Below are 26475 nucleotides of genomic sequence, written 5' to 3' on the forward strand. Positions count from 1 at the left end.
TATGTATATGTTCTTCTTTAATAAAAAAATATGAATATGTTTAAGTTAATTTACATATTTTCTTCCACAGTTCGACGACGCCTCTCGAGTATGCGCGATCAGCAACCAAATCTCAAGTAAGAGACGGATATCCAACTGAAGTGCTGGAGTTTCTCAAGAAGTGCCGTTAAATTGAAGAATTCATCAATGAAAAGCACACCAACGTGTCAATCATATGTCTAAAAAAGTAAAAAAGGTATTTTGTAGCTGTAACACTGAAGTGTCCCAAAGAAGACAGTGACAGGACGCTACTATCAATACATATTAAAACTTTTCAAGTTTTGTCGACTACTGTAAGATTTTAAAACTCTTTTTCAATGTACAATTCTCAGAGAGCAGAAATAACAGGAGTAGCAGCGCGCGTTTATTTCCATACAAAAAAATTTCGCCATTTCCTGAGGGGGACGAGGTAATGACATTTGTGTAACAGCTGATGGCGCTGAGACACTATCGATATTTTTGTCGATGAGAATCATTGCTCTATGGTTCATAGTCTATGGCTCGTTTAAAAAAATGATATGAATTAATTTATTATCCTATGGGAGATTCAACATTTCAGATCTCTATTTAAAGGAAAATACGCAAAAGTTTGGCATTTCTTCCCTAGCACGAATACGAATTGTGAAAGTTAAGAGTTATATGAAAAAAACTAAAAAGTCATTTATATAGGCTCTTAAAAAGCACTTTTACACGTCCCAGTATTAACCCTACCACCATTACCCTACACTACCCATGAAATAGGTACCTAATATTCTTATATACCAAACATGACCCACGGCCACACTCCCTTGGCAAAGGGGATCGACTATCAGCCTTAGGCCCGGTTTCCACCAAAGCAGAGCGGTACGGAGACGAGAGATGTACGACGAAGCTGGCAGGCTATTTCCACCAAAGCGGAGCGGAGAAGAGCGCAGCGGTGCTGAGACGAGAGGAGATGCGTGAGCTGTGCGTAGCTGTTAGCTGTCAGTCTATTGCTATCTATGAAATACCGCACTTTTTCGCTTCCCAAAGATGCTGAAAGGTATGTTGGCCATGTAGGTAATCAATAATAAAATTCTTAGGATAGTATAGGATTCTTTATTTTTCTGTAATAGTATGTTTAATTTATCTGTCTATGTTAAAATAGGTAGGTATGAATGAAGACATTGTAATAGAACAAGTTTTTTTAATCCTAATTAGGTATATTTGAAATGTTATTTTTACTTACCTACGTACCTCATTACAAATAAGTAGATTAATTATTTTTTCACTAGACAGCAACCCTAACAGCGTAAGAAGAGTTCAGAGGCACGCGATAGAAAGAGACAAAACTTGTAGGTGAATAAAATTGTAGGTACGTAGTGCTGTGCGAGCTGAATTCCACTGTATCGCGTCGCAGCAAGACTCGCATTTATTTAAATCGTCGTGCGGAGTAATCCTTCTGTACCTGTACTATTACTTATTCTGTGACGACAGTAAAATAAAGACGTTGCAGAATTATCCGCCACCAGCAAATTGCGATGACGTCAAACGTTTTGTCGCGTATGTCATCGACCTAGATACGCTCATGCGGTGTACACTAAACTATGATATTAAAATATTCTTATAATTACTTACCTACTATACTACAGAAGTAAAATAAGCATTTTAGTTAAAATTAAAATTGTCTCTACCTGTAGCGGAGAATAATGTTATGGCAGGCCTTTGTTCAAACGATCATTGCAACAAACGTTGTGATAGGGATAGAGACATGTGATTTTTGGTTTTACGAAGGTAATACGATAGAAAATAATACAAAGTAATAAAAACCGCCGGTTATAGGGGCATTTTTTGGAGAAATTTATCAAATAACCAAAAAAAACACGAATTTAAAAGTAGATTTTTTTTAAAAATTATCATTTTTTATTATTTGTTGGCCTTTTTTGTGTATTTTATGTATTTTTTTAGTATTGCCTGTTATTTAGCATTATTACTGTTTTTATTTTATCAGGATATACCGCTTAGTTTAAAAGTTATTACGTTTTCTTTACAATAAGTAATTGGAAGAAAAAAAATTATATAAAAAATAAAAAAAATATCTCAAAAAAATTTAGACCTCTTTTTTGTCGATAAAAATAGGTCTAGTTTCATCTATTTTCATATGTACACTTTAACGTGACTCACACTGTATATGATTTATCTACTGTGCTAACGGCTAGCTCTAGCATGTTCTAGGCGCGACAATATTATTACCTACGCGCACCCGGAGTTGCGTATTATTTATTGATACCAAAATCAAACATAAACATTGTAGGTAAAAACCGTAGCATCCAAATGGGATATAAAACGGTATCCTTCCGTTTGGCCAAATTACTTTTCGCCAAATTTCACTTCGCAAACAACTTATCGCCAAAGTTTCATTTCCCAAATGAACATTTAGCAACTGTACTTTTCGCAACTAATTCATTTGGTCAAATTTTATGATTTGGCAAAATTTTACTTGGCAAATGTTTATATATAAAATGTTTCAGTTTGCCAAATATTATATCCCAAATAATTTGTTTGGTCAAATTGACACTTCACATACCTACTTACCCACCGTTACCCACAAATCAAAGCATAAGGCACATGATCATTGATCATGGTTTTCACAAGAATTTTATGTAGGTAAAACAAAGAGATTGCAGAACATAGTATGGTTGCAGAAAGTAGGTATTGCAGAAATAGTAGGGTTAGGTTAGGTTAGACAGAGACTAGGGTTGNATTATGAATAATTCCCGACAGTCGAGGTAAAAGTAATAAATGAATTTACATTTATCAGTGATTATTAATAATGTATTAATACTAACAAATATCATAAAAGAGAACACCTATTGGCAGTATCAAATTGTTTGCATAGAATTTCGATTATATTGTTATAAGTACACTATCCTTAAAATATTACACAATTAGGAATTTTTGCTTTCCAGTCATTCCAGTGGCAACACTTCTAGAAATTTAGTTTTTTGCAAATTTAGTGTATTAATTAATGTGAAATAAATAAAATAATATTTACCGATGGAATGTAATGTTGTCCTTTTCAAGATTTGATGTTTCAGATCTCTTCTTACAATTAAAAACACTGCAATTCACCATTTTTATCGCAGCACGTTACTCTTCAATAGTGACATTTGGAATATGTCATTGGTGGCGCTGCAACTAGTTTTTATAAACTGAGTGAACCACTGGTCTACTTACATTGCTAGAGGGGATTGCCTGTCAGTTCCACTCCTGTTATTTCTGCTCTCTGACAATTCTAGAACACTATTTCGAGGTACAATAATTGTAGTTTTTAATTCGAGACAAAACTGGTGTTACAAATGAAATGGTGATAAAAAATATTGTGCATTCGAACACGCACAGAGTGTCGAGCGATTTGTCGCATGGATAACTTGCTTTGGACCCGAGGGTGTCTTAAAAACTGCCTTTAAGGAAACTCAAAAACAGCCAACAAAAGCAAATAAGACACAGGAACATACAACTCCATTTGTAATCAATCTGTCTCGAATTATAAAGTTGATGCAAGAAACATACATGATACCTACATTCATTTTAGAACCATCCACAAATAGTTTTGTCTTTATTAACTAACACGAAAAAGAGTTTTAAATAAGCTTGTAGACTGATACCACAAAATTAACACGATTCACAGGTTTTAGTGACCTTCAGATAAAAACGAAATTAACACATTATAAGAAGTAAATTAAAAGTACACGATTTAAAACTGCATAAATCAATACTGGAAAGTACATTGATTTTTCTCATCAAATTGTACATAAATTTTGTTGTATTACATTTAGCTATCGGTGCGAATTCGTCAGAAAAATTAACACTTTTCATGCGATTTCTACAGACAATTTTAGTACGAATTCGCACTGTCTTAATAAATATAATGCATGGTCCAATGACAATTATTTTTAATACTAACACGTATTTTTAGAGCACTAAAGTACATATTTGTAGGCTCCGTTTTCAAATCAGACAAAGGATAAATTTTGACTACGCACTGTAAAATAAATTATTTTTTATATAAAAAATATGCCTTTTTTACTGTATGGGGACGAATAAATCGTTAGATTTTTTTAAATAAAATGGAAAAAAATCTTAGGCTAGATTGCATCATCTTACTTTAACTTTAACAAACGTCAAGTCTATCCAACTCCATTCAAAAAACACCGGTTAAGGTTTTAGTCACGGTTAAATGAAGGTGGTGCACCTCAGCCTTAGTTTTCTTGAAAAAGCAATCATTTTGTGTTGTAAATATATTTTTCTAATCACTTTACTAACAATTTGAGTCTTTCATAGACAAAATTATAAAATAATTAAGGAAAGGTTGTTGCTAGAATAAGTTGATATGTATTACGAATATAAAACGTTTCTTAACAGATGTTAGTGCCTTATAAATTGAGATTAAAAAAAAATTCATAGCTGTTAAGATTTTTCAGATCCATATATTACGAGTAAAAGTATGTCATCACCCCGTTGTTTTGTTCCGATCTTAAGAACTGAATTACTATGTATGTATCTATGGTATGAATTTCACGTTTATAATAGACCTTTAAAACTTTAATAATTTTTTTCCTTAAATCGCTCGGAACAATAGGGTGATTTCATATTATTTTTGCTCGCGAGTCTTTATTCAATTATGAACTTTATTAATTTCGAATTATTTGTATTCGTATGTAGGCGTTGTGTTATGTATGTAAATTTTGATTCAATTATAAACTCGTGTGTACGTTTATAATTTAGTAAGCCATGTCAATCATGATTTTAGAATTTAGATGAACTGTATAAAATGACAGTTTATTTATACATTTATGTATAAAAGGTGATATTTAATCAGCCTTACGTAAAATAGTACGAAGCATAGTTCGCGCTAATAAACTTGCAATCATGCAAAACGTAAAAAGAAGAAATATAAATTTGTCTATGCCTTATGTATGATGTGCCTATCTTTAGGCAAAAAATTTACTGTATTTGTTTCAATTGTTTTTTCTTATTGATATAAAAACAATTTTTAAAAATATTGGCGCGAATATAGGTCCCGGATATTTTAAAGTTAAAATATCCAGAAATAATATTAGATCACATTGTTTGAAATGAAAAATTATGAAAACTCCTTGAATATCGATTCATCCAGGAGTCGAAATGCATTAACATAACATAGTGTATGTTTTTCTTATTTAGGATGTATTTTTTTCATTTTATTCACTTTCATCACACGATTTTTTTGGTTTAGTTTTGATCTCTGCATTTATAACGATCTGAACCGCGTGTTTTTAGTTTTATTTAAAATTCGACCGACATGCCCACCATTTTAAAATTCGTTACCTGTTTGATCAAAAAATTACGTCAAAAAATATATTTGATCAAGTCTTGTAAATAGGCATCATTATTTTAAGTCATTAATGTAAGTATTGATTAATGAATTAATAATTAAGTTTTTGAAATATATTTTTGGATTGAAGATATTGTCGGAGGTTGATATTGCTTGAATTTTGAAAGAACAAAAATGTTGTGATTTAATTTTTCAATAAATGGTGCTATGTAATGATTGTTATGAAAAGATTTACAAATAGTTGGCTAGAATTAAGTTTTGATATAGATTTAACATGAACTCGAGTTTATGTATACGTATTTTGAAAACCAACATTTAAAATAGTCAAAATCGCATAATTATGTGAAGTTGTGAAGTAACTTTTGTCGATGATATACCTACGTAAATGCATAATAAATATAAATGTATAACTTCTTAAACTTGAGATTTTGTAGCTTCGATCAAATACGAAAATAAAAACGTAATTATTATGAATTTAAGAACTTTATCAGTAATTTGTAATACAATTTACATTCAAGCCATTGAAGTTTTTAATTGCCTCCATTTTGGAATCAAGAAAACCGTTATAAGAATTGACATTTGTTTTTACATAATAAATTGTTGTAATGTTTGAATGCTTGTTTTATTCCTGCTCTAAAACAAACCTAGTTTATTAGCAGTAGTAGGGGTAGGGGTGTCACAAAGGGGGTGCACTAAAAATGACATTAATTTATTCACGATAGTGGCAATAAACAGCGATCAAAAAAGAGAAGTTTGAAAAATAAGTTTCCGACAGCCGAAGTTTCGAAATTGGGACTTAGAAAAATGTTGACGAATTTATTATGTGGCTAGTGGAAGGGTGAAAGTAAAACTGGGTTGTGTAAAAGCGCTTTTTAAAAACTTGCAGAAAATAAATAGCTTTGATAACCTGTTTAGCTTTAGACTGTTTAGTGAGAAAATACATTTTGTAGGTAGGTCTTTTGTTTTATGTAGGACACCTTCCCCAAGACTCAAATTCAAATTAGGTACCTACTTAAAAAATGCACGTGCTATTATCGGTTTTATGTTAGTTTGTGTACCTACATAACCTGTTTTGCTCTCACTCGCAGTCGACTACTATGCGGTAATATGATGCAGATTCTTATCAACTTTAGTGAGAGAAATGAAATCTCCGTTCAGCAGGCTATCTGGCCAGCTAGTAAACTATATTTATTGTGCTTGTACCTAAGTAGCCTTTAATGCTAAGAGCTAGCTAGTTTATTTACCTAATGCCGTGTATTATCTAACACAGTGTGTTTTTCAGCCTTTTTCATGACACGGCCCCCCCTAGGATGAATTCCCCTGGTATGAAAAAATATTTTGCGACCCGACCGTTCGCTTTTTTTTCCAGCATTTTATAATGTTGCATTTTGTAACATTATAAAATGCATGAAAATCTACCTGGACCGAATACTTCAATTCATACAACATTTAGGTACGCATTTGCATTTAGATTTCTAATAAATCTATTGNGGGTTGGGAACCCTAACAGAGACCCTTGACGCGCGAAGGCGAGCAAAGCGTGCCGCGGCAGCGGCCGCCGAGCGCTAGAATCACCTCTATTGTTAATGAATCATTTGGAAATTTCGATAAAGAGAATGAAATAAGAAAATTAATTTAGAACAAATTTTATATTAACTACCCACTAAACAAAATAATAACCACAAGCTAATTTGTATTCCATTCTATGCAGCAATCAAATTATTTTGTAAATAGTTTATCGTGAAATATTTTTGCCAAATGAAACATTTGGCAAAACATACTTTGCCAAACAATAATTTGCTAAACAATAATATGCCAAAAACGACATTTGCGAATTAAAAGTTTGCAATAAGTTGTTTTGCCAAATAAAAATTAGCCAAATGAAAATTTGCGAAACGTTGTTTGCGATGTGATAATTTGGGAAACGTTTTTTGGCCAAACATTAGTAATCCACTCTTGGTGGCCATCGTCAACATCCTCCCCCCTAGTGTCGCTTTGCGACACTCATAACCAAAGTTGTACCTACTACGCGCGTCACTGGTCACTTCATTATAGCTGTTGGTCCCAGACCTTAGTGCCAGTTGGCTCAAGCACGGCTAGCGTTGTGCGGTTCTAACAAAGTTTCCATGTGGTAGGGATAGGATCATAAAACGATGTCGTCAAAGCGGTAAAGAATAAAAAATAACATTTTCAGTAGCACGCTGTAAACGTGATCAATCGTCAAACCCAAAGAAAAGAAAGATAATCTAATACGGTGGTAAGCTACTAAATATAAATTAAAGATAACAAATTAACCTTTTACAAAACTTAATCATTAGGTAATATTTATTCCTGTTAAGTACCTCTCTATTCCTGTACTATTGCGAGATCTTTTTCGTGGCCACCACGAACGATCTTCGCGAAGAAACAAATTTTTGAGCTCAGATTCCAAGCGGTCAAAGGCATTTCGATAAAAATTCGGCAAAGTAATGACGTCATGCGTCAACGGCAAGCCCTCAGTCCAAAAACTGTCAACAAGTTTACTTAAACTTTCCAACATATTAATCACATGTGAATTATCTTTATATTTACACGATTTATTCATTATTCCTATAGATTCTAAAGACAAATAATTTTGCACTAACTCTAGAAACTGCAAATCATATTCATATGGATCGTGTTGCAAGCAAGTTAAACTGTCACTATCATCATAAGTAGATTCGACAGAAGGTTCATCTACTTTGCGCGGCAACGACTTTCCATTTGTATCGGTAAATAAACAAGTTGATGAGATCGCTAAATTACCTAAACATTCGTTGCTAGACTCGGTAGTGGAATCGAGCGCACGCGCCGCCGTAGGTATGCAAGCGGGCGTCGGCAGACGCGTGGGGCCCGAGTGGGGGCGGCTCGCACGCAACGAGTGCGAGCGGGACCGCGCTACCGGCCAGCGTGTCGGTATTATTACAATAGGCGGCGACGGTTTGAGTTGGTTCACGGGATTCAAAACACAAGTTTGTGGTAAAGCAAACAGATTGATTAATTACCTTTTTTGTTGTCCCGTGCAGGCACCATCCTAGGCACGTCTTTGTCATGTATGGCTCACCTGGTTTTCCCCTTATGCACTCAATAGGAGCGATTAAGTCGCAATTATCTTGCCCGATTAATAACATTGGCTGGGCGTCACATTTGCACAAATCAATATTTACAGATTTATATTTACACAAATCAATATCAGGTACACATTGCAATGGCAAATTGAGTTCGGAAATTTTTCTTGCTTGTAACTTAAAAGTCTTAAAACGCTTACTGTCTCTATTTGAGATTTCAAAGTCCACTATTTCCGTCTCACATGTCAGTTCGTTAGAGTCCCATGCACCACGAGTGCGCATGGTATGAGTTACTCCGTGCAGTCCAACCTCATCCGCGAGTCGCGACTAGAGGTGGGCGCCGCCGCCGATATAAAATTGGCCGGCGGCGGCGCGCCGACTTTTTGACCTCGGCGGCGGCGGCGTCGGCGGCGTGACCTTGTTTGACCTTTGTTCATTAGGTTTTTTTTTAATCTGCTTTTTTAGTATCTATCGTCAAGACTAATCAGGTGATTTGCAGTTGGTTGGGGTTTGAGGCACTAAAGCAGTGTTTTACCCTAGTAAATTAGCTCTTGATCATAGAAACTTTGATATTTGGATAGCGGGTTTGGCTGAGATCAGGTTCTCNACCGAACACTGTAACCGGCACTATTTTCAGTAATACTTGAGGCACGTTTTTGCACTCAAGCGCGGTATGATTCACTGTTTCACTTTCACTGAGTCGCTGTTGGTCGCGTTCTGCTGTCGTCTGCTGCTGGGGTCGCGGCTTCGACCAATGTAGAAGGCGATGGTGGCCGAGTCCGCAACCGTCGACGTCACACTCGGGGGCTGTGCACGTGGTATCGGCGTGTAGTGGTTTCAGGCATTTGAAACACAACTTCTGTGTACGTGCGAAGCGCCAGCGATCTTTTCGTAGGGCTCGCTTGAACTTTAGGCATTGTTCAAGCGAGTGTTTTTGTGTCTTGCAGAACTTGCACTTATCGCTGTTGTGTTCGTCGTTTGTAAACACGAGTACATTGTTGTGCGTGTTTCTAGTGTACTCTGGCTTACGTCGGGGCTCAGATTGATTTTGCACGAAACTAACACCGGCTGCGGCGACCTTTTGCGCTTCTAGGTATAAAAAGTCCGATAGGCACTCTAACTTCGGCTTTTCGTTCACTTCACTGTTCGTGTACGCGTAGTCAGCCCACTTGGTTACGAGTAGCGTAGGTAACTTAGACACGATGAGAGATACGAGTTCGGGGCTCTGTAGGTACTCGCGTTGTTTGATAGCTCGCGCCGCTGCTACGTGGTTTCTTATTTTGACCGCAAACTGCACCAATTCAGTGTGGTAATTTAGTGACAGTGGTTGTAGTTTTCTCAGCTGTGCCACTATTTTATTCATGACGATTTCAGGTCGGCCAAACCGAAGCTCTAACATATCGATAATTTCATTAGGTGATGTGCAATCAATTAATAATGAAGACACTGCGTCTTTGGCTTCGCCTCGTAGGCATTTACGAAGGCGCCACATGTTTTCAGTGTATGTGTATTTACATACCGCAGTGGATTCGTAATAAGCGTTGCGGAACTGTAGCCAGTCGAGGGGGTCACCGTAGTAGATGGGTAGATCTTTAGAGGTGGCCAATCTTGACAACAGCTGGTCGTTGAGGTTTGTTGCGGCAGCGTTGGAGATCGCACCTGTGAGTGCCGCCGCCAGCTCTTGGATATCAGTACGCTGCTGGGGCGCGGTGCAGGTGGCATTCTCCTCCCGACGTGTTGCTTCAACGTGTGTTGTGTCAAGCCAGGCCTCAACTTTCTCTGACGATGACATCACAGATCTCTCCGAGCCGAGCTCGGCAAGGTCGGCGTTCAGCTCCATATCAATGAGCGACTTACGAATCGCGGCTTTTTTCGCGGCGGCCTCCGCGGCGGCTTCAGCGGCGGCGTTCGCGGATGCTTCCGCGGCTTTTGCGGCCGCCTTCCTGGCGGCTTCTGCTGCTTCGATCGCTTCGATCTCGATTTCCGCCCTCTTTCGTGCAGCTTCAATTGTGAGTCGCCGTGCTGCAGAGGACGTGCGCGTGGACCGGCTGCACTCACTTTTCAGCATTTCACTCGCTACTTTCACGTCGGTGTCAACTTTATGTGCCTCGTTTTCGACCATCAACTGTCGGCGTGTTTTGACTCCGGCGCCGCGGGGGGTGCGAAGCAGAGACATGTTGACGTATCACTCACTCTTGGTTCACAATTATCGATGATCCGGCTCGAAGGACCACTTTGTAGGCGATGGAGGTCGATGGGTGAACGATGAGATGAATAAAAGAAATGAAAGTCCAGTTTGTAAGTGAAAATAACCGAAAGGCGCGTCCGGGGGTGCGTACGCGCGTTCGCGGAAGTTGTTGGATCACGACTGGCGCGGCTCTCGGCCGCGTGTGCGGCGCGGTGGGCCGCGAGTGGCTTCTGGCCATAAAAGGACAGAGGCCTCCGGCCAATCAGCGGGCCGCATCGCTAACGGCTAGCTCTAGCATGTTCTAGGCGCGACAATATTATTACCTACGCGCACCCGGAGTTGCGTATTATTTATTGATNTTCAGAGGAGTGGGTGCAACACGGACATTAGACATGATTTTTGTCTTGTCCATGTTCATTCTGAGGCCCACTTGTTGAGAGGCTCTACTGAGGCCATCGAGCATTGTGCCTAGATCCTCCAAGGTCTCAGCCATGACTACGATATCGTCCGCGAATCGAAGGTGGGTGATGTACTCGCCGTTGATATTTATGCCAAATCCGTTCCAGTCCAGAAGCTTGAAGACATCTTCCAGGGCGGTGGTAAACAGTTTTGGAGATATGACGTCTCCCTGTCTTACCCCTCGCTGCAATTGGATAGGTTTCGAATCCCGATCCTGGAGGCGGACCGACATGTGCTGTGTGGGGACGGCCGTAAAAGAATACTTTTCCCCACCGCCAACAGGAGGCGTGTCGTAAGAGGCGACAAACTCAAAAACTTTACTGCCCAATCAAAAATAAAAAAATCAAAATCAAAAGTATTTATTCAGTTTAGACCACAAGTGGCACTTATGAACGTCAAAATTATTAAAGAAAATAATAAAGAAGAAAAGTTAGCCCTTATGGGGCACTTTACATGTCTCCTTATCTTTTGGGCCCTACCAGCTCTACGAGATATGTGCCCCGCCCACTGCCTCTTGATTTTAGCGATTCTGTGGGCTATGTCAGTCACTTTGTCCTCCTGCGTCTTTCGTCCTCAATTAGCGTAGTAGGAATCAATCTTCTACTTTGAACTTGAGGAGGGTAAGCGGAAACATGGCGGTCAACTCCTCAGATAGTCAGAAACAAAGACAGAAGTACAAAGATATCCAGAAACAGCATACGAAAAGATGCAAAATGAGCCCTTTCAAATCACAATGGGAAGGTTTGGCAGCACAGCACCTAGAATGGCGGGAGATTGTGTTGTGTAGAGGCGAGTCCGCGAATTCAACGAGTAGCGCACATCTGAACTCGACGCAAAACGCGATCATGTAAATCCCGTCCATATGCCGCCATTCACTATAATTATGTTGGCGGCGGTACACAATAAGTAATAGTCAGGGTTCGAAAATATCCGATATTTATTATAAATATCAAAATATCGGATATTTATGATATATATCCGATATACAGTGTGTCCGGGCATGTAGTGATCAAACTTTAAGGGCGTAATCTATGGACAATTTTATCGATGAAAATACTTCAAATTTGAGGCCTGACCCATTTCTCGAAAAATTACATCGATTTAAGTTTTTTAATTTTTAGTTTACACCTCTTCTTTAAAAAACAAGTGAAAGCGTGGGTAGCTTAACATATAAAGGCAAATATTTTATATCACGCGATAGCCAATAAAATTATCTATTAGTAGAAGAAGAAAGCAGATACAAGTTTCATACATTTTATGGGAGTAAGAATGGATTTAATTAGAAAAATACATTACTTTTTTCACTTCTTTTTCAGTTATTTTCCAACACAAGAAAAACCAGGTCGTTAAGGTATGTTTTATTTGCATTGTATTTTTAGTATTTGAGCTATTCTACAAAACGAATGTAAATTTGTTAGTCTACGTCTATTAGTTTCGACGTAATTGTTGAACAAAGATACCCCTTCCCAGCGGTTTCCATAGTAATCGGAATAGGTTGTGTGATTCCTTCAGGCAGTGCATTTTCGCATGTCGCGTGGGCTATGGAAACCGCTGGGAAGGGGTATCTTTGTTCAACAATTACGTCGAAACTAATAGACGTAGACTAATAAATTTACATTCGTTTTGTAGAATAGCTCAAATAATAATAATACAATGCAAATAAAACATACCTTAACGACCTGGTTTTTCTTATGTTGGAAAATAACTGAAAAAGAAGTGAAAAAAGTAATGTATTTTTCTAATTAAATCCATTCTTAGTCCCATAAAATGTATAAAACTTGTGTCTGCTTTCTTCTTCTACTAATAGATAATTTTATTGGCTATCGCATGATATAAAATATTTGCCTATTAATGTTAAGTTACCCACGCTTTCACTTGTTTTTTAAAGAAGAGGTGTAAACTAAAAATTAAAAACTTAAATCGATGTAATTTTTCGAGAAATGGGTCAGGCCCCAAATTTGAAGTATTTTCATCGATAAAATTGTCCATAGATTACGCCCTTAAAGTTTGATCACTACATGCCCGGACACACTGTATATCAACTTTGATATATATCAATTTTGTATGAAAGCCATAGTATTATTTTATTGTACTATTCATGAATACTATTGCATAAGTGTTACATAAACATGTTTTTAATGTTTTTAAAACTTAAAATCAGACAAATAAAGCAAAAACATAAAATATCTTTGAAATACGACAAAAACAACTAAAAAAATAAAAATCTTATGTCAAAAAGTACAAATACAGTAACAAATTTTTAAAGTTGATATATATCATCAAAACCGGCTTGATATATATCGGATATACAGTGTGTCCGGGCATGTAGTGATCAAACTTTANAAAATAGGTAAAATCAGATACACATTATAATCAAAAGTAAATATAGTAGGGAAGATATGTAAATCAGTTTAATTGCAAGTAAAAATAAGTATCTTACGTAAATCTATCGGCTACTATACCTACTACTGGTGGCCATCGTTAACAGTTGCCTAGGAATATTACATAAAACATTTATGCAATACGAATACAATAGTACTTGAAGCATTGTGAAAGTTATTTTCTCAATGTTCACGGGCTATATGGATATGTTCTACGTGACACCGCCGCGTTGTTTCCTGCACTATTATGGCTGAAAAATGTTATTTTAACAAGATGACTCATCATGCAAAGTGAAATTTTAAAATGTTTTTGCAAGTCACATGTTAGTAGGTAGGTATTGAGTATTTAGGCTAGATTATAGTAAATGTATGTCAACCATAGATATAACTTTTTATATTAATTTAATGGTAGGCATATTTAGACCTGTTTTACACTCAAAATATTCTATCATAATAAAAAAAAATTAAAAGATTCACCTTTGTTCATGAGGCTCTTCATCATCAGTTGATGGCTCTTCACCATCAGACCAGAATGGATTGTAAGCTTTTATTAGCCGTTTTCTGTAAGAAAAAAAAAACCATGACATTCTTCAGAATTAATAGTCTTATTTCATTATTTCAAAGTTAGAAGTGAGCTACACTTACACAGGTGTTGCTTGATTTTCATTACTTGATGCTTTAGGCTGATTTGTTATGGGCGGAACATCATCATCTTCATCATCACTGCCAAATGGATTGGTGCTTGCTTTTTTAGATAGCTCTTTAACTTCATCCTGAAAATAATATTAAGTTTATATTTAGAATAAGTAGGTATGCCATGTACCAAGGACTTTAAGCGTCTTCCTAATTGGCAGATAATCGCGCGACGAAAATAAATAATAATATACTCGCGTGTTGACATTAAACATTAAAATCGAATTGTTGTTGACCAATGATTGTTTGGAAATTAGAACGACGCTTCATAGTGTACATAACAAATTACCTCATCTTCTTCATCATCTGAAAATGGATTTAAGTGATCAGGATACATCTTTACATCAGGTTTCTTATCTTCTTTTTCAACTATTTTCGGAACGACCCTATCAGGAGATGACAATTGCTTCTTCCGTCTTGGAGGCACACTTATACTTACTTCCTGTTCTAGTTCATTTTTAACTACTTCATTATTTTCTAATCGAGTATTGTCTGGATTTGATGAGTTGTGTCCTATACCTAATCTGATGTCATCAGTTATGTTACTCTCTTCTTTATTTATACTCAAATTACTGTTTGTTTCTTTTTCAGAGATTTCATTTTTAACTATGTTACTACTAATACTTTCAATATTTTGATCTTGTTTAGGTGTGTCTAAGTTTTCTGGGGTGGTTTTGTCATCTAGTTTATCATCTGCCAATTGTGTTTGTAAGAAGTTAAATTTGTTGACGTTACTTTTGTACACTTTAGTTGGCAAGTCTGGTAATGAATGCCGGTGTTCGACAATAGCTATGTTTTCTTGAGTTTGTTTTGAATCAGCTTCTGTTTGAGAGTGCCCTTCACCACTTGACTCTTTAGCAAGACTAACTATAGTTGGTGCACTTAATTCTCTAGGTTTACTAATTGTGTTATCTTTTAAAGAAATATTTGCTATTTTATCTGTAACTACATCTTTTTCTGAGTTTTTCTCGAACATGTTTATTTTTTCTGAAACACAAAAACAAGTTTTTCAAACTAAAATATGCATTTATATTACATAAAATATGTTGCAGAAGTGTTGTTTTGTGCAAATAAAATTTATCTAAAAATAAAGCATCAACATGCACGCACGTTGATGTTAAACAAACAAACATGACATATGACTTTGCTTTTATTGTTTTAAGGAAATAGTGACATCGTAATACAAATTCAAAGTGATAACGTGCATCATATCACTGGAATGTAGTATGTGACTAATTTTGCTCCTTTAAAACCAGTAAATGAGTATTCTAGTAGGTATGTACTGTAATATTACCTTATGTTATTATTGTATTATTTGCATTATTTTTATATTTATTATGAACTTGAATTCGAATTCCTTACTTACCATATTAAAATTATTCTAAATTGTCACAAACACAAGCAGAGCCAAGGTAAAGGTGAGAAAGTAAATACTTACCTAAAATTGACAAAGGTCTTGTCTTAATTTTAACATTAATTGACTCCTCTTTAGGAACCTCCGGGGTTTTCCTTAAGTCATCACTAAATGCAAGCATTCCCATTTGATCGTGGTCATTATTATTGAAGAATTTAGACAATGTCTTTTCATTTTTACAGCTATCACAAGTAAATTCAGATCCATCAGTGATCTCAAAGTTCTTTGGGTTGAGGTGCCCAGAGCATTTGGAACATCGAAAACATCTTCTATGGTAGAGTTTGTGTGATACTATAAGGCGTTGTGCCAGATAGACAGGCAGGCCGCATGCAGCACATTTGTCAAGTCCAGATTTGCCAAATTTGAGTGGAGTCTATAAAAGTGAAACAGAAAAGTTGAGAGAATTCAAGAAAGAAACAAACTAGAATAAAGTATTGCAAACAAACAGTGAGTATGAAATAAGAATTTAAAGAAGTTGTTTATCACATTTTTACTTACTGAGTTTGAAGCTGAAGATGATTTAGGTTCAACTTCAGATGATGCCTTTGTATTTACTGTGAAATAGTATGTATTTTAATAAAAATAAAAAAGAGATGAGAGATTTGATTGATGAGAATTTATGACATATTATATATCATTGTAATTTCAAAACATACCTGTGTGGCCTAATCTCTGATAAAATTGAGACAAATAAGTCAGTATTGATAACCTGTCTGGGACATCATTCTCAACCATATCTTCGGGATCAAGCAAAGCAGGGATACCCAAATGTTTCTCAGCCACATTAAATGCCAACTGATTATTTTCATAGATATTTTCTGGTTTTAATGATGACATATCACTGAAATATAATCCATTTGTGTCAATATAGCATTAGTTACACATGTCTGCAATGCAATTAAGTAATGAAATGGCCAAAATATTTTATATTACTTAGTTGGTTACGAAAATGTTAACTTAAACTAATTTACATCAATAGGACTAAAATTAACTCTGTCACAAACTTTATTCAGTGGAGTGTTGAACAAAAAATTAAAATCTTATTATTATTAAAATTAATAAAGAAATTAGGTTGAACTTGGGTGTTATGCATTATTATACTTACATTAGGTCAGGACGAAAGTGGTGGACTAATGCACAAAATGCAATGCCATTCCTCCACGATGTGGTCATATTATCTATTTGAACATTTGGACAATCCCGCACTAGACGCTTACACCACAGTTCTAAAGCTTTAGTTCCTTTTCTTTCAGACATTTTATTAGTTTTTTTAGATTAAAAATACGATTGAGTAGAATAATAATCGGTCATCATTTAACTGCGTTAGGTGACTCATAAAATGCTTTTTCACCGAGAATATGTCATAGTTTGTTTTGTGCGAAACTTGCACTATTAACTATTATGTTAAATAAACAAAACTGTACAAATGCAAAGTTTTTGTGCAAAATTAGAATTGTTGAGTAAAACTTTGTGGTTAGTTGGCATTACTCTCTCTCATCTGTGGTTGGCATTTGGTAATTTGTCAAAAAAATTGACATATCATCCACTTTCTTTTTATCAGTAGGCAAAGAAATCACACTCTATACATAGTTCGTGATAAAGCAAAATTATTTTGCTCGGCGCACATAGCTAATAACGTTATAATTATGGAGACGGCTTTATTTTTGTGTATCTTTATGGCCATGACCATAAGTGAGTGGCTCCATTCTGATAGTGAGTGATCAAACAAGTTAATTTAGCGATTCTATTCGCATGCACTGACGCACTTCTGCAGACTGAGCCTTAAACTTTAGAATTATGTAGTAATAATTATTTAAACAGATTTATAGCAAATGTAAAGGGTAGGCATGATGATGCGTTAAAACAGTGTTTTTCAACCTGTGGGTCGCTACCCCCTGGGGGGTCGCGAAGCCTCTATAGGGGGGTCGCGAGAGGTCGTAAAAACTACCTCAGTAAAAAAATCAGTAAAGTTTTAAAGCTAGATTTATCCGAAATCTAATTATGCAAATGCATAAAATGTTGTATAGATTGAAGAATTCGGTCCCTAGAACATCTTCGTAAAAGGCATGAAAATAAACCGAACGGTCGGGGTCGCGTCATGAAAAAGGTTGAAAAACACTGCGTTAAAAGATGGACTTATTAATGGCAATAAGTAATTACAAAATCATTCATTAATAATATCTTTTATTGTTTATAAGTTAGATTTCAATACATTTCAAGAGTACACAATCAAATTAAAGATCTCGCGACAGACACCGAGAGCATCAGGCTTGTATCCGATAGGACATTGATTGGGTACGGTAACGATGTTTTTATGTTCAACTTCATTAAGCAATTCTTGCGATCTCAGTTCTGCTTGCCTGTAAAAGAGATTTTAATTATTGTAAACCAGTTAAGATCAATAATAGTGGTCTTCTTTGGTTTACTTTAGGCTTTTTAGATGAGTATGAGCTTAGATTAATAAAACGTGGCTTGTGGTCAACAAGACCACCGGATCGAGATCACAAAAAATCTGAGAACTAATTTATTTTTTTTTATTTAAAGACTTTATTGCACACACAACAATGTTCCGTACAAAAAGGCGAGCTAATATAAGTAAGTACCTACTTAGGTAACTGTCACAGTTGAGTTTATAGGTAGGTAGGTACTTAGAACGTTTAAAAACTGCTTTAACTGCTCATGATGACTGTGTGAGACTTCATCTATATTAAAGGGGGTGGAATAGGATAAATCGATTTTTAGTTATAGTACTTTTTTACCTTAGATTTAATTCTATGCCTACAGCGAATTATTATAAATGAAACAAGTTTAAATATTTAAAAAGGTATAATTATTATTTATATTTATTTATTTATTTATTATTCATTATTGAGCAATTACATATTTGATCCAAATAGCGTCCTAAATCCTCTTTAGGTTTGTCTAGACACTATTGTTCTCTATACAAATAAAACGTAAATATGACGTAGATCTTAAACTTTTACTGAGTAAATTACATTACATTTAAGTAGGTACCTACTTAGTCCTATCTATGTAGTTAACATAGCTGGGCATTAACTCGTTAATCCGTTAATTAACGAAGTTAACATTTCTATTAACGGATTAACTTTTAAGTTAACTTTAAAAAATGTTAACGGACTCGTTAACTTCCGTTAAATTATCCTAAGTCCGTTAATCGTTAATCCAGTACCTACTATTTACCAAAAAGATACAGCATGCACGTTGAAAAACACTAGAAAAACGCGTTGCGTTGAGCTGTATGCTCAATGTCGTTAACTATATGGTGTAATTTAGCTTGTCTCAAGACTTCAAGAGTCAAGCACACACACAGGCTGACTTCGGTAAAATAATGTGTGACGTGAGGTGCCAAACTGCAGAAAATGGCGGAGGAAATATATGATTAAGCATGAGTTATCATGAATAATATTAACCACTTATTTACCTCTCAGTGTCTTCAGGCAACTTAAAAAAGTACAATTTGTGTTTTTATTATTATTTAGTATTTAGTACACCATTTTCTTTATTTTTTTCCATCATATACAAGAATACGCGTGCGTGAGTCAATGCTTGCTCGTATGTGAGGCCTTGTCGAATAGTACTCCAATAGGGTGCCATCGTGCTTTTTTGTTTTCGAAGTAAACTCGCGGAGATAAACAGGCCTGCTTATATTGACTTCACTTGTTAGTATGTGTGGGACAAATCTTGCAACTGAATTTAAGACCAGTTCTCCTCAACCGATTGAGCTGCAATTTAGTATAGTTATGTAAGTACGATGAAAATGCAATGTTGTGGTACCATTAAGCTGGTCTAATGATGGAGTCAGGAGGCGGCCATAGGAACTCCTAAATGAAACGCCGGAATCGCATCGAATTTGGGTTAGTTGGATTTGTCTTTTCGAGCACATTGGTGCTAAATTGTATTGTAATTGAACCAAGGCTCTGAGATTGAAATACTATAGACTAAGAGCTGGTGAACGCCAGACCAACGTCATTTTATAAAAGCTGAAAGTTTGTCAGCGTATGCTTCCAATATAGGTTAGAATGTTGGTGGATTATGAAGTTTGGGTCATCGTGGCTTTGGCAGCTATCCTAAAAAAACTGTCTGGCAAGGAGTTGGAACTGTCAAAACTGTCTGGCTAAAAAGAAGAATAAATTCCATGCGCGATACAAGCTTTCGAAATTATTTGAACCTTGCATACAATTATTTTTTTCGTTTTATTATAATGGGTTAACGGATTAACGATTAACGTTAACTTGCGTTAAATCTTGCTAAATGTAACGTTTTAACGTTTAACGAAGTTATTTTTTTTATTAACGGTTTAACGATTAACGAAGTTAACTATTTGATTAACGGTGCCCAGCTATGGTAGTTAAGTAGGTATCAGTATCTTTTGTTTCGTGACAAATAAGTACTAGTACACTACTTATTTAAGGTATAAAATTATGTATTAGCTGAAATCCAATTTGGAATAATTTGTTAGACTTACGGCAGAATCGCTACGAATATATCGCGACACTGGTTGTTGACATAAACTTGATTGGGTCGACAGTTTGGTGGGACGATCACTGCGTTCGTGGGTTGTGCATATTCATCGGCCGGTTGCGCCTCGGAGTCACTAAAACAAAAATATTTCTTTAGTTACAACAGAAAAAAATTCAATCGACTGAATCAAAATGGAAAAATTATGTGCGTGTCCCAGTGCCAGCGACGCTCGGATGCATTATTTAGAAAATTTTAAATTGGCGATTTACATATCCGGCTTTATTAATCTAAGCATACTTACTTAACCGTTGACTTGAATTAAGAGGCGATCAGGGTGAGAATATTGAGTTATATTGTTGATTAGGTAGTAGGTACTACCTACAGGTAGGTATGTCACATAAAAGCTAATAAAGCTAATCTATTTTTAACTGAGGTAGTAGGTAGGTAGTATTATTATAATTTCCAAGCAAGGCAAGGCAAGTTAATATCTTCATAACGAACGATATTTCGTTTTATAATATACTTAGTTGTTGTTGTTTTTGATGTTTTGCTATGATATCAGTCATTATCTCATCATTTTATCAATCGTTCTTTGTTTATCTTTATCTGCGATTGTCCGTGGCAAGAGTCCCTTTAGGAAAGAGTAAACCATTTTTAATTAATTTAATCCTACGCATGTAAAAATTCGGAGACGATCTTGTAAAAAAATATTCTTATGTCGTTCATTCGTAACTTCGAATGTCCACTTCAATTATCTATTTATGAATGTGTGATGAAAAGATAAACTTACACGAAGTTCGGAGCAGCGTTTTCAGCGTATTGTGCTGGGATCGGGATGGCAGGAAGGACCACTGGTGCTGGGGCGAGTCTCCACACGTCGCGACATTGGCCATTCACCCACTCCTGGCCCGCGGGGCAATTAGGGGGGACTACAACCACGTTCAGCGTATCGGCCTCACTCGGTCTAGCCGCCGACACGGCAATCAGCCCAAACACAGTAAAGACCCACAACATTCTAGCGATTTAAATTTAAAGAACTTTGCAGATGTTAATTACGATCAGTATTGAACAATGAAATGACTGCAAATGATATTTTCATTGGATTTATCACTTATTACTTACCTAAATCTTTGACGTACAACGATAAGTTATCTCTATTGTTATATTAATTATTGCCTGATTTGATTGAGACTTACTTGATCTGATAAAGTACGTACCTACTTGCCTATTGCTATTGTAAGTAGTTGAGTAAGTGCAAAAGAATCTGTGTGAGGCCAAGAAGCGCGCCTTATCTTTTAGCACCAAAGTGCTGCCACCTACAGAGTTTATAATATAGGAAATAATGTTTCAATAATTTGCGCAATAATTAAAACAAAAAGTGACACACAACCTACGCATAAGTCATCATTGTGCATCTATCTATATATATAAAAGAAAGTCGTGTTAGTTACTCCACTTATAACTCAAGAACGGCTGAACCGATTTAGCTGAAAATTGTCAGGGAGGTAGTTTAGAGCCAGGAGAAGGACATAGGATACTTTTTATCCCGTTCGAAATAAAAAAAAAAGTCTGCTTATTTATTGCCATTAAGGCGGAACAAAGTTCGCCGGGTCAGCTAGTTTTTAATAAATAAACGTTTAACTCCCCTACTTTTTTTTATTTCAGATTCAATTAACATTTATGAGTGGTCCCAGTCGCCGCGGCGGAAGAAAATTATTTAATTTTTACGGATCCGGCGACTGGGACCGCGGTCCTAGTTAATTGCGGTCCCAGTCGCCGGAAGCCTCATCACAATATTATTATATTTACTTAATAACTTATGCCCACTTAAAGAAAAGTAGGTTTATTATAATATAGGACTTTAGGCCAGTAGCCCTAGAGATAGAGACACATAAAAGCAATAAGCAAACAGGGACCTTGATGATCATAGTGGCGATCTTTGTAGAAAGATTGAATTAGACCAGTGGTTCTTAACCGGTGGTCCGCGGACCACTGGTGGTCCCTGGAGGCATTCCAAGTGGTCCACGAAGACATCGTAATAAACAAGTGACGTGATGTGATGAGTCGAGTCAACACAATGCAAACGGCGCACAGTGGGCGACAAATCGACCTCCCCTTTCATAGGATTTTGAAAAAAAAAAAAATAAGTGGTCCCCAGTGGCGGGGCAAGACCTAAATTTGATGTGGGCAAGACAGATTTCGCGAGGCCTTGTTCTGTGGCGACCTGAAGACGGATTTTATGAAATAATAAAAAAAAACGGGTCAATGGTCTATTCATNAACAGATGGTAGCGCCGCCCTGTCATTGAGTTTGGTGGGACAGTTCAGCGTGGGTCATCTGTATGACACACCTCACCATGTCACTGCTGTCACTGTGATACGAATCGCCCCCTAGTGACTGTAATGCGCAATACAGTGAGAAAGTGTCACTGATATCAATGACACGCCTCAATTGTCATACTATAGATGACCCACGCTGAACTGTCCCACCAAACTCAATGACAGGGGGGGCGCTACCATCGTTTAACTTTATGGTTTCCAACATGGCAAAAATCGGAACCAGCGATCCGGTATTGACGGTGGCGCCCCACTGTCAATGTCATGGATAGGACAGTTCAGTATTTTGTAACTATACATTGTCCAGTCAGCGTCAAACATAGTGGCCAAAAAGTTGACGACACACCCTTTTTCCAATGGCAACAAAGACGTGTTGCGAATGTTTTGGCAACTTTAGAGTGTCACGAACTGTTTGACGCTGGACGCAGGCCGCTACCAATCGATCAAAGTGGAAAGCATTAGGGGAGGCCTATGTTCAGCAGTGGACGTCCTATGGCTGAAATGATGATGATGATGATGAACTATTTGACGCTGTCTGTACACGAGTATCACCCGCTCACCTGTCAGTGTCAGCATCGCAAACGAGCTCGGAGTAGTATTTAAGCTTTGGTTCGGTGCCGCTGGTGCGCACAGTAACCGACAGTCCGTTGTGGCAGCGGAACATCACCATTTCGCCGCTCGTGTAGTCTTGGTCCAAGCCCGTTCCCAGAACGTCTAGAGAAAACATATAAAATACACTATTTGACACCTATTGACATAATTTTCTGTCAAAATGACGCATTATTTGATAGATTTTTTATCAAGTTGATGACAGTAACCATTTTACAAAAATGACTTTTTATTAAGGCTGGGTTGCACTACCTTACTTTAACTATAACAAACGTTAAGAGTCTGTCAAACACTATACAAAAACACCAGTTATGGTTATAGTTACGGTTAAAGTAAGGTAGTGCAACTCAGCCTTGGAGGTAGAGCTACGTCACACTATAGTCTTTTTCACCTAAGATGATTCGTATGACGTTTCGAGTTTGAAAGTTATAGAGATGTCACATAACTAAACCATAGCGATTTATCTATCGATTTTTTTCTAAGTTAGTAAAACCTACTTTTAGAGAAATATTTTGTATAGGTGTTATTTAACAAAAATCGTGTTTTTTTTATTACAAATATTATTGTAACAATTTTTTGTTGATAATATTCAAATCCCATGGACTTCATGTTCACAAAAACGATTCCTAAAATGTACTGGTTCTGTTTCTTCAAATTAAAAACTATTAATTTATTTTCAATGCGTTTATTAAAGTCAACAATCGAAAAATATAGTTGATTTTTGTGATGTTTTTAATAACTAAGTGTTCACTGCAATCGATTAATGAATCGCGGAAATAATCGATTTTGTTATCCATCAAATACCTCAGCACTAAATCTATTCCGTTTCACACATTGCGTACATTAAATAAAAAATATTTTTACGTCGTATTTAATCGAAATATAATCAATAGACTCAGATTTTACTATATATTTCAAGACAGTAGTTAATTATTTTTTTATTTTATTGCTAATAAAATACAATTTTTTTTTTCAATTTCTGCATATGTAGTATGCGTAATATGGATAACCTTGAAGTGTCATACGGATCATCTTACGTGAAATGAACTATAGTGTGATTTTTCTGCACTTTTTGGCTATAATTTAAATATAAATACATCACTGGATTATAGACTAGAAATATTGTCTCTAATTTATCAGTGACATTTCAAATGCTAAAGTTATGATAACACCATCTACACTTGCGAGCAAAAGTATGGAATCACTTACATGAAGTTGTTTCCACGCGATCTTGTGTACTAACGAATTTGTTAGTAACAAAAAAAGTAGCANAAACGGCGTAAACGCTCTTAAGTATTACAAGTTTGTAAAACCAAGGCAAAGAAAGAATAAAATTGCTTGAACCAGCCAAATTACGTGGGTAGTTTGACCAGTTTTCTTAAGGGGTGTCAAAGCGTGAAAACATCCAGTCACCCCAAACTTTTTGTAAAAAGTGATAAAAATTTTAACAAGAACACGTCATTTATTTGGGTTCTAATTGAAATATTGAACGGTTGGTAGCAGCATGCATCTAGGGCCTTCCTGCTACCTAATGAAGTCTCTGCTACCAACCGGTAAATATGAAAGTCATTGGCTTTTGTTCAGCAGTGGTGTCCTGTCGCTGAAATAATGATGATATTATTTGAAATTACTTGAAGTTTTATGCCAGCCATATCAGATTTTTTTCCAGATACTAAGTACACAAACAGTGTATCACAACTTATTTGAAAGAGTAGACTAAAAAGTCACCCATCATACTAAGCCAGTGTTTTTATTGCTCCATAAATTTTCAGTGCGTTGCTACAGTGTTTGCAGTGAGGCCGCGTGGTCGTGATTGGTGAAGCATAAATCGCTCAGCTGTCAGTAGTGCGATTTGTACAGCCGATGTAGATTACGTTGTACTTGTGTAGTGGATTTGTAGCCAAATAAGTAGGTACTAATATAGAAAATTGGGATTATGTAAGGATTAGTGGTCACTGGGTGAATTTATAGGATGTTCGTCGTAGAGACTTGTACGCCACTTTCAAATTAATGCTCGAACTGTAACCTCACTGTTGTCTATAAGTATTTTGATTAAAAACGTCTGTAATAGTGACATTTTGGCCTAAGTTATTTTATTATCTTTTGTATATTTTTTTTGTGTTGAGCGGCTATTCTGGTTCTATGAAATCCCAGTATCACTGCGACCGGTGATCTATTGTGATCGCCACTGTTTTCCTCACAGTCCTGCATCCATTAGGTAGTGCAGTATCTTTTGGGGGCAATACGTTTTACATCTTGTGGGCTTAGGATGTGTTTGCCCAGGTGTAAGCTCCGCTTGCGCATCAAAGGTCCGCAGTCCGTGAGAATGTGTAGTGGCGTTTCATCTGCCTCTTGGCACATCCTGCACGTTCTAGTTTTGGACAGTCAAATAGTGGACAAGTGCTTGTTTAAGCTGCAGTGTCCAGTGAGTGCTCGAACTAAGATGCGCATTTTGACCCTACTCAGTTCTATGATCTGCTTAGTCCATTTTCGGTTGTAGAAAGCTTTTGTATTTGGTGTTTTACCGAGATTCTGGATACTAAAATGGCGTAGCGACTCAAAGTGAGTTTTGGCCCCCAACAATAAAAGTCTCCATTTAGGCCTACTAATGTGTTCTGTGCGATTTCTCCCCAGTTTTAATATCTTATAGACAATTTTAGTGAAAATATAAAAAATAATAAGTACGTAATGGAAAATATTTTATTTATTAAATTATCCAATTTCCAACGACCTTATTTGTATTAAAGATCAATTTCCATTAACTCGGCAGTTTTCCAGCGGGTCAGCGGCCGCTGGTGATTGGGAATACATAAATCGCTCAGCTGTCTGCAGCGATCGCTGACGCATGTTTGTTGCTGTAATACTGTATTTGTATTATTGTAAGCGTATTTTGCATTAATGCACTAAGCGTATTTTGCATTACCAGAATTATTGTACTTAATAAAAATCCTTTTATGGGCCGATTTGATAGGTTTTTAATTTGTTTGAGAAAGAAAAGGCTAAAGTTTTAAAAATTTGCATGGGGGTTCCTTTTCGAACGTAGGTGCTCACTGAGACGGGATTTTGCAAAACTCCATCTCTAAGGCTGAGTTTCACCACCTAACTTTGACCGTTACTACGACGATAACCGGTGCTTTTTGTATGGAGTTTGACAGATTTTTGACGTTTGTCAAAGTTAAAGTAAGATGTTGCAACTCNGAAGGGAAATAGTGTGACACCTTCACAAGCATGTGTTACATGTTGGCTACATTTATTAGAAGCTGTTGGTTACATTATATAAAATTTTCAACTGTTACATTATATTTATGAGATTGCTTGTTATCGTCGAAAACACAAGATAATGTACATTATCTTGTACCTTTCATTATCATTTATCTTATAACCTTTTCAGTCAAAAAATATGGCTGTTCTTTTGTTCAACAAATAAGGTTCTTGTTAGAATGAAAGCTTTTC

The 26475-nt window shown here is 36.3% G+C and overlaps 3 protein-coding genes across 3 annotated transcripts in view; 1 reads left to right on the forward strand and 2 right to left on the reverse strand.

Annotated features, from left to right (window-relative positions):
- The window catches only part of LOC114350187 (uncharacterized), a 51790-nt gene extending 45915 nt beyond the window's left edge, over positions 1-5875 (forward strand). Inside the window, exons 9-10 of the mRNA XM_028300891.1 lie at positions 71-360; positions 3287-5875. Coding sequence (XP_028156692.1) covers positions 71-170 — 100 coding nt within the window. The 3' untranslated portion in view covers positions 171-360; positions 3287-5875. The remainder of the gene's footprint in view (positions 1-70; positions 361-3286) is intronic.
- Positions 5876-13462: 7587 nt separating this feature from the next.
- On the reverse strand, positions 13463-17522 carry LOC114350193 (MICAL-like protein 1). Its single transcript, XM_028300902.1, has 7 exons — positions 16701-17522; positions 16252-16436; positions 16094-16149; positions 15620-15968; positions 14471-15168; positions 14134-14261; positions 13463-14049 (listed from the first exon to the last, which is right to left on the reverse strand). The coding sequence occupies exons 1-7, from the start codon at positions 16850-16852 to the stop codon at positions 13962-13964; spliced, it is 1656 nt and encodes a 551-aa protein (XP_028156703.1). The 5' UTR covers positions 16853-17522; the 3' UTR covers positions 13463-13961.
- Positions 17523-17762: 240 nt separating this feature from the next.
- Positions 17763-21234, reverse strand: LOC114350202 (uncharacterized). The gene is made up of 3 exons (XM_028300911.1): positions 20868-21234; positions 20082-20210; positions 17763-17955 (listed from the first exon to the last, which is right to left on the reverse strand). The coding sequence occupies exons 1-3, from the start codon at positions 21089-21091 to the stop codon at positions 17811-17813; spliced, it is 498 nt and encodes a 165-aa protein (XP_028156712.1). The 5' UTR covers positions 21092-21234; the 3' UTR covers positions 17763-17810.
- Between the last annotated feature and the right edge of the window lie 5241 nt (positions 21235-26475).

The sequence above is a fragment of the Ostrinia furnacalis genome, unplaced genomic scaffold (genome assembly GCF_004193835.3).
Source record: "Ostrinia furnacalis isolate ACB-3 unplaced genomic scaffold, ASM419383v2 OfSCF0074, whole genome shotgun sequence".
NCBI lineage: Eukaryota > Metazoa > Arthropoda > Insecta > Lepidoptera > Crambidae > Ostrinia > Ostrinia furnacalis.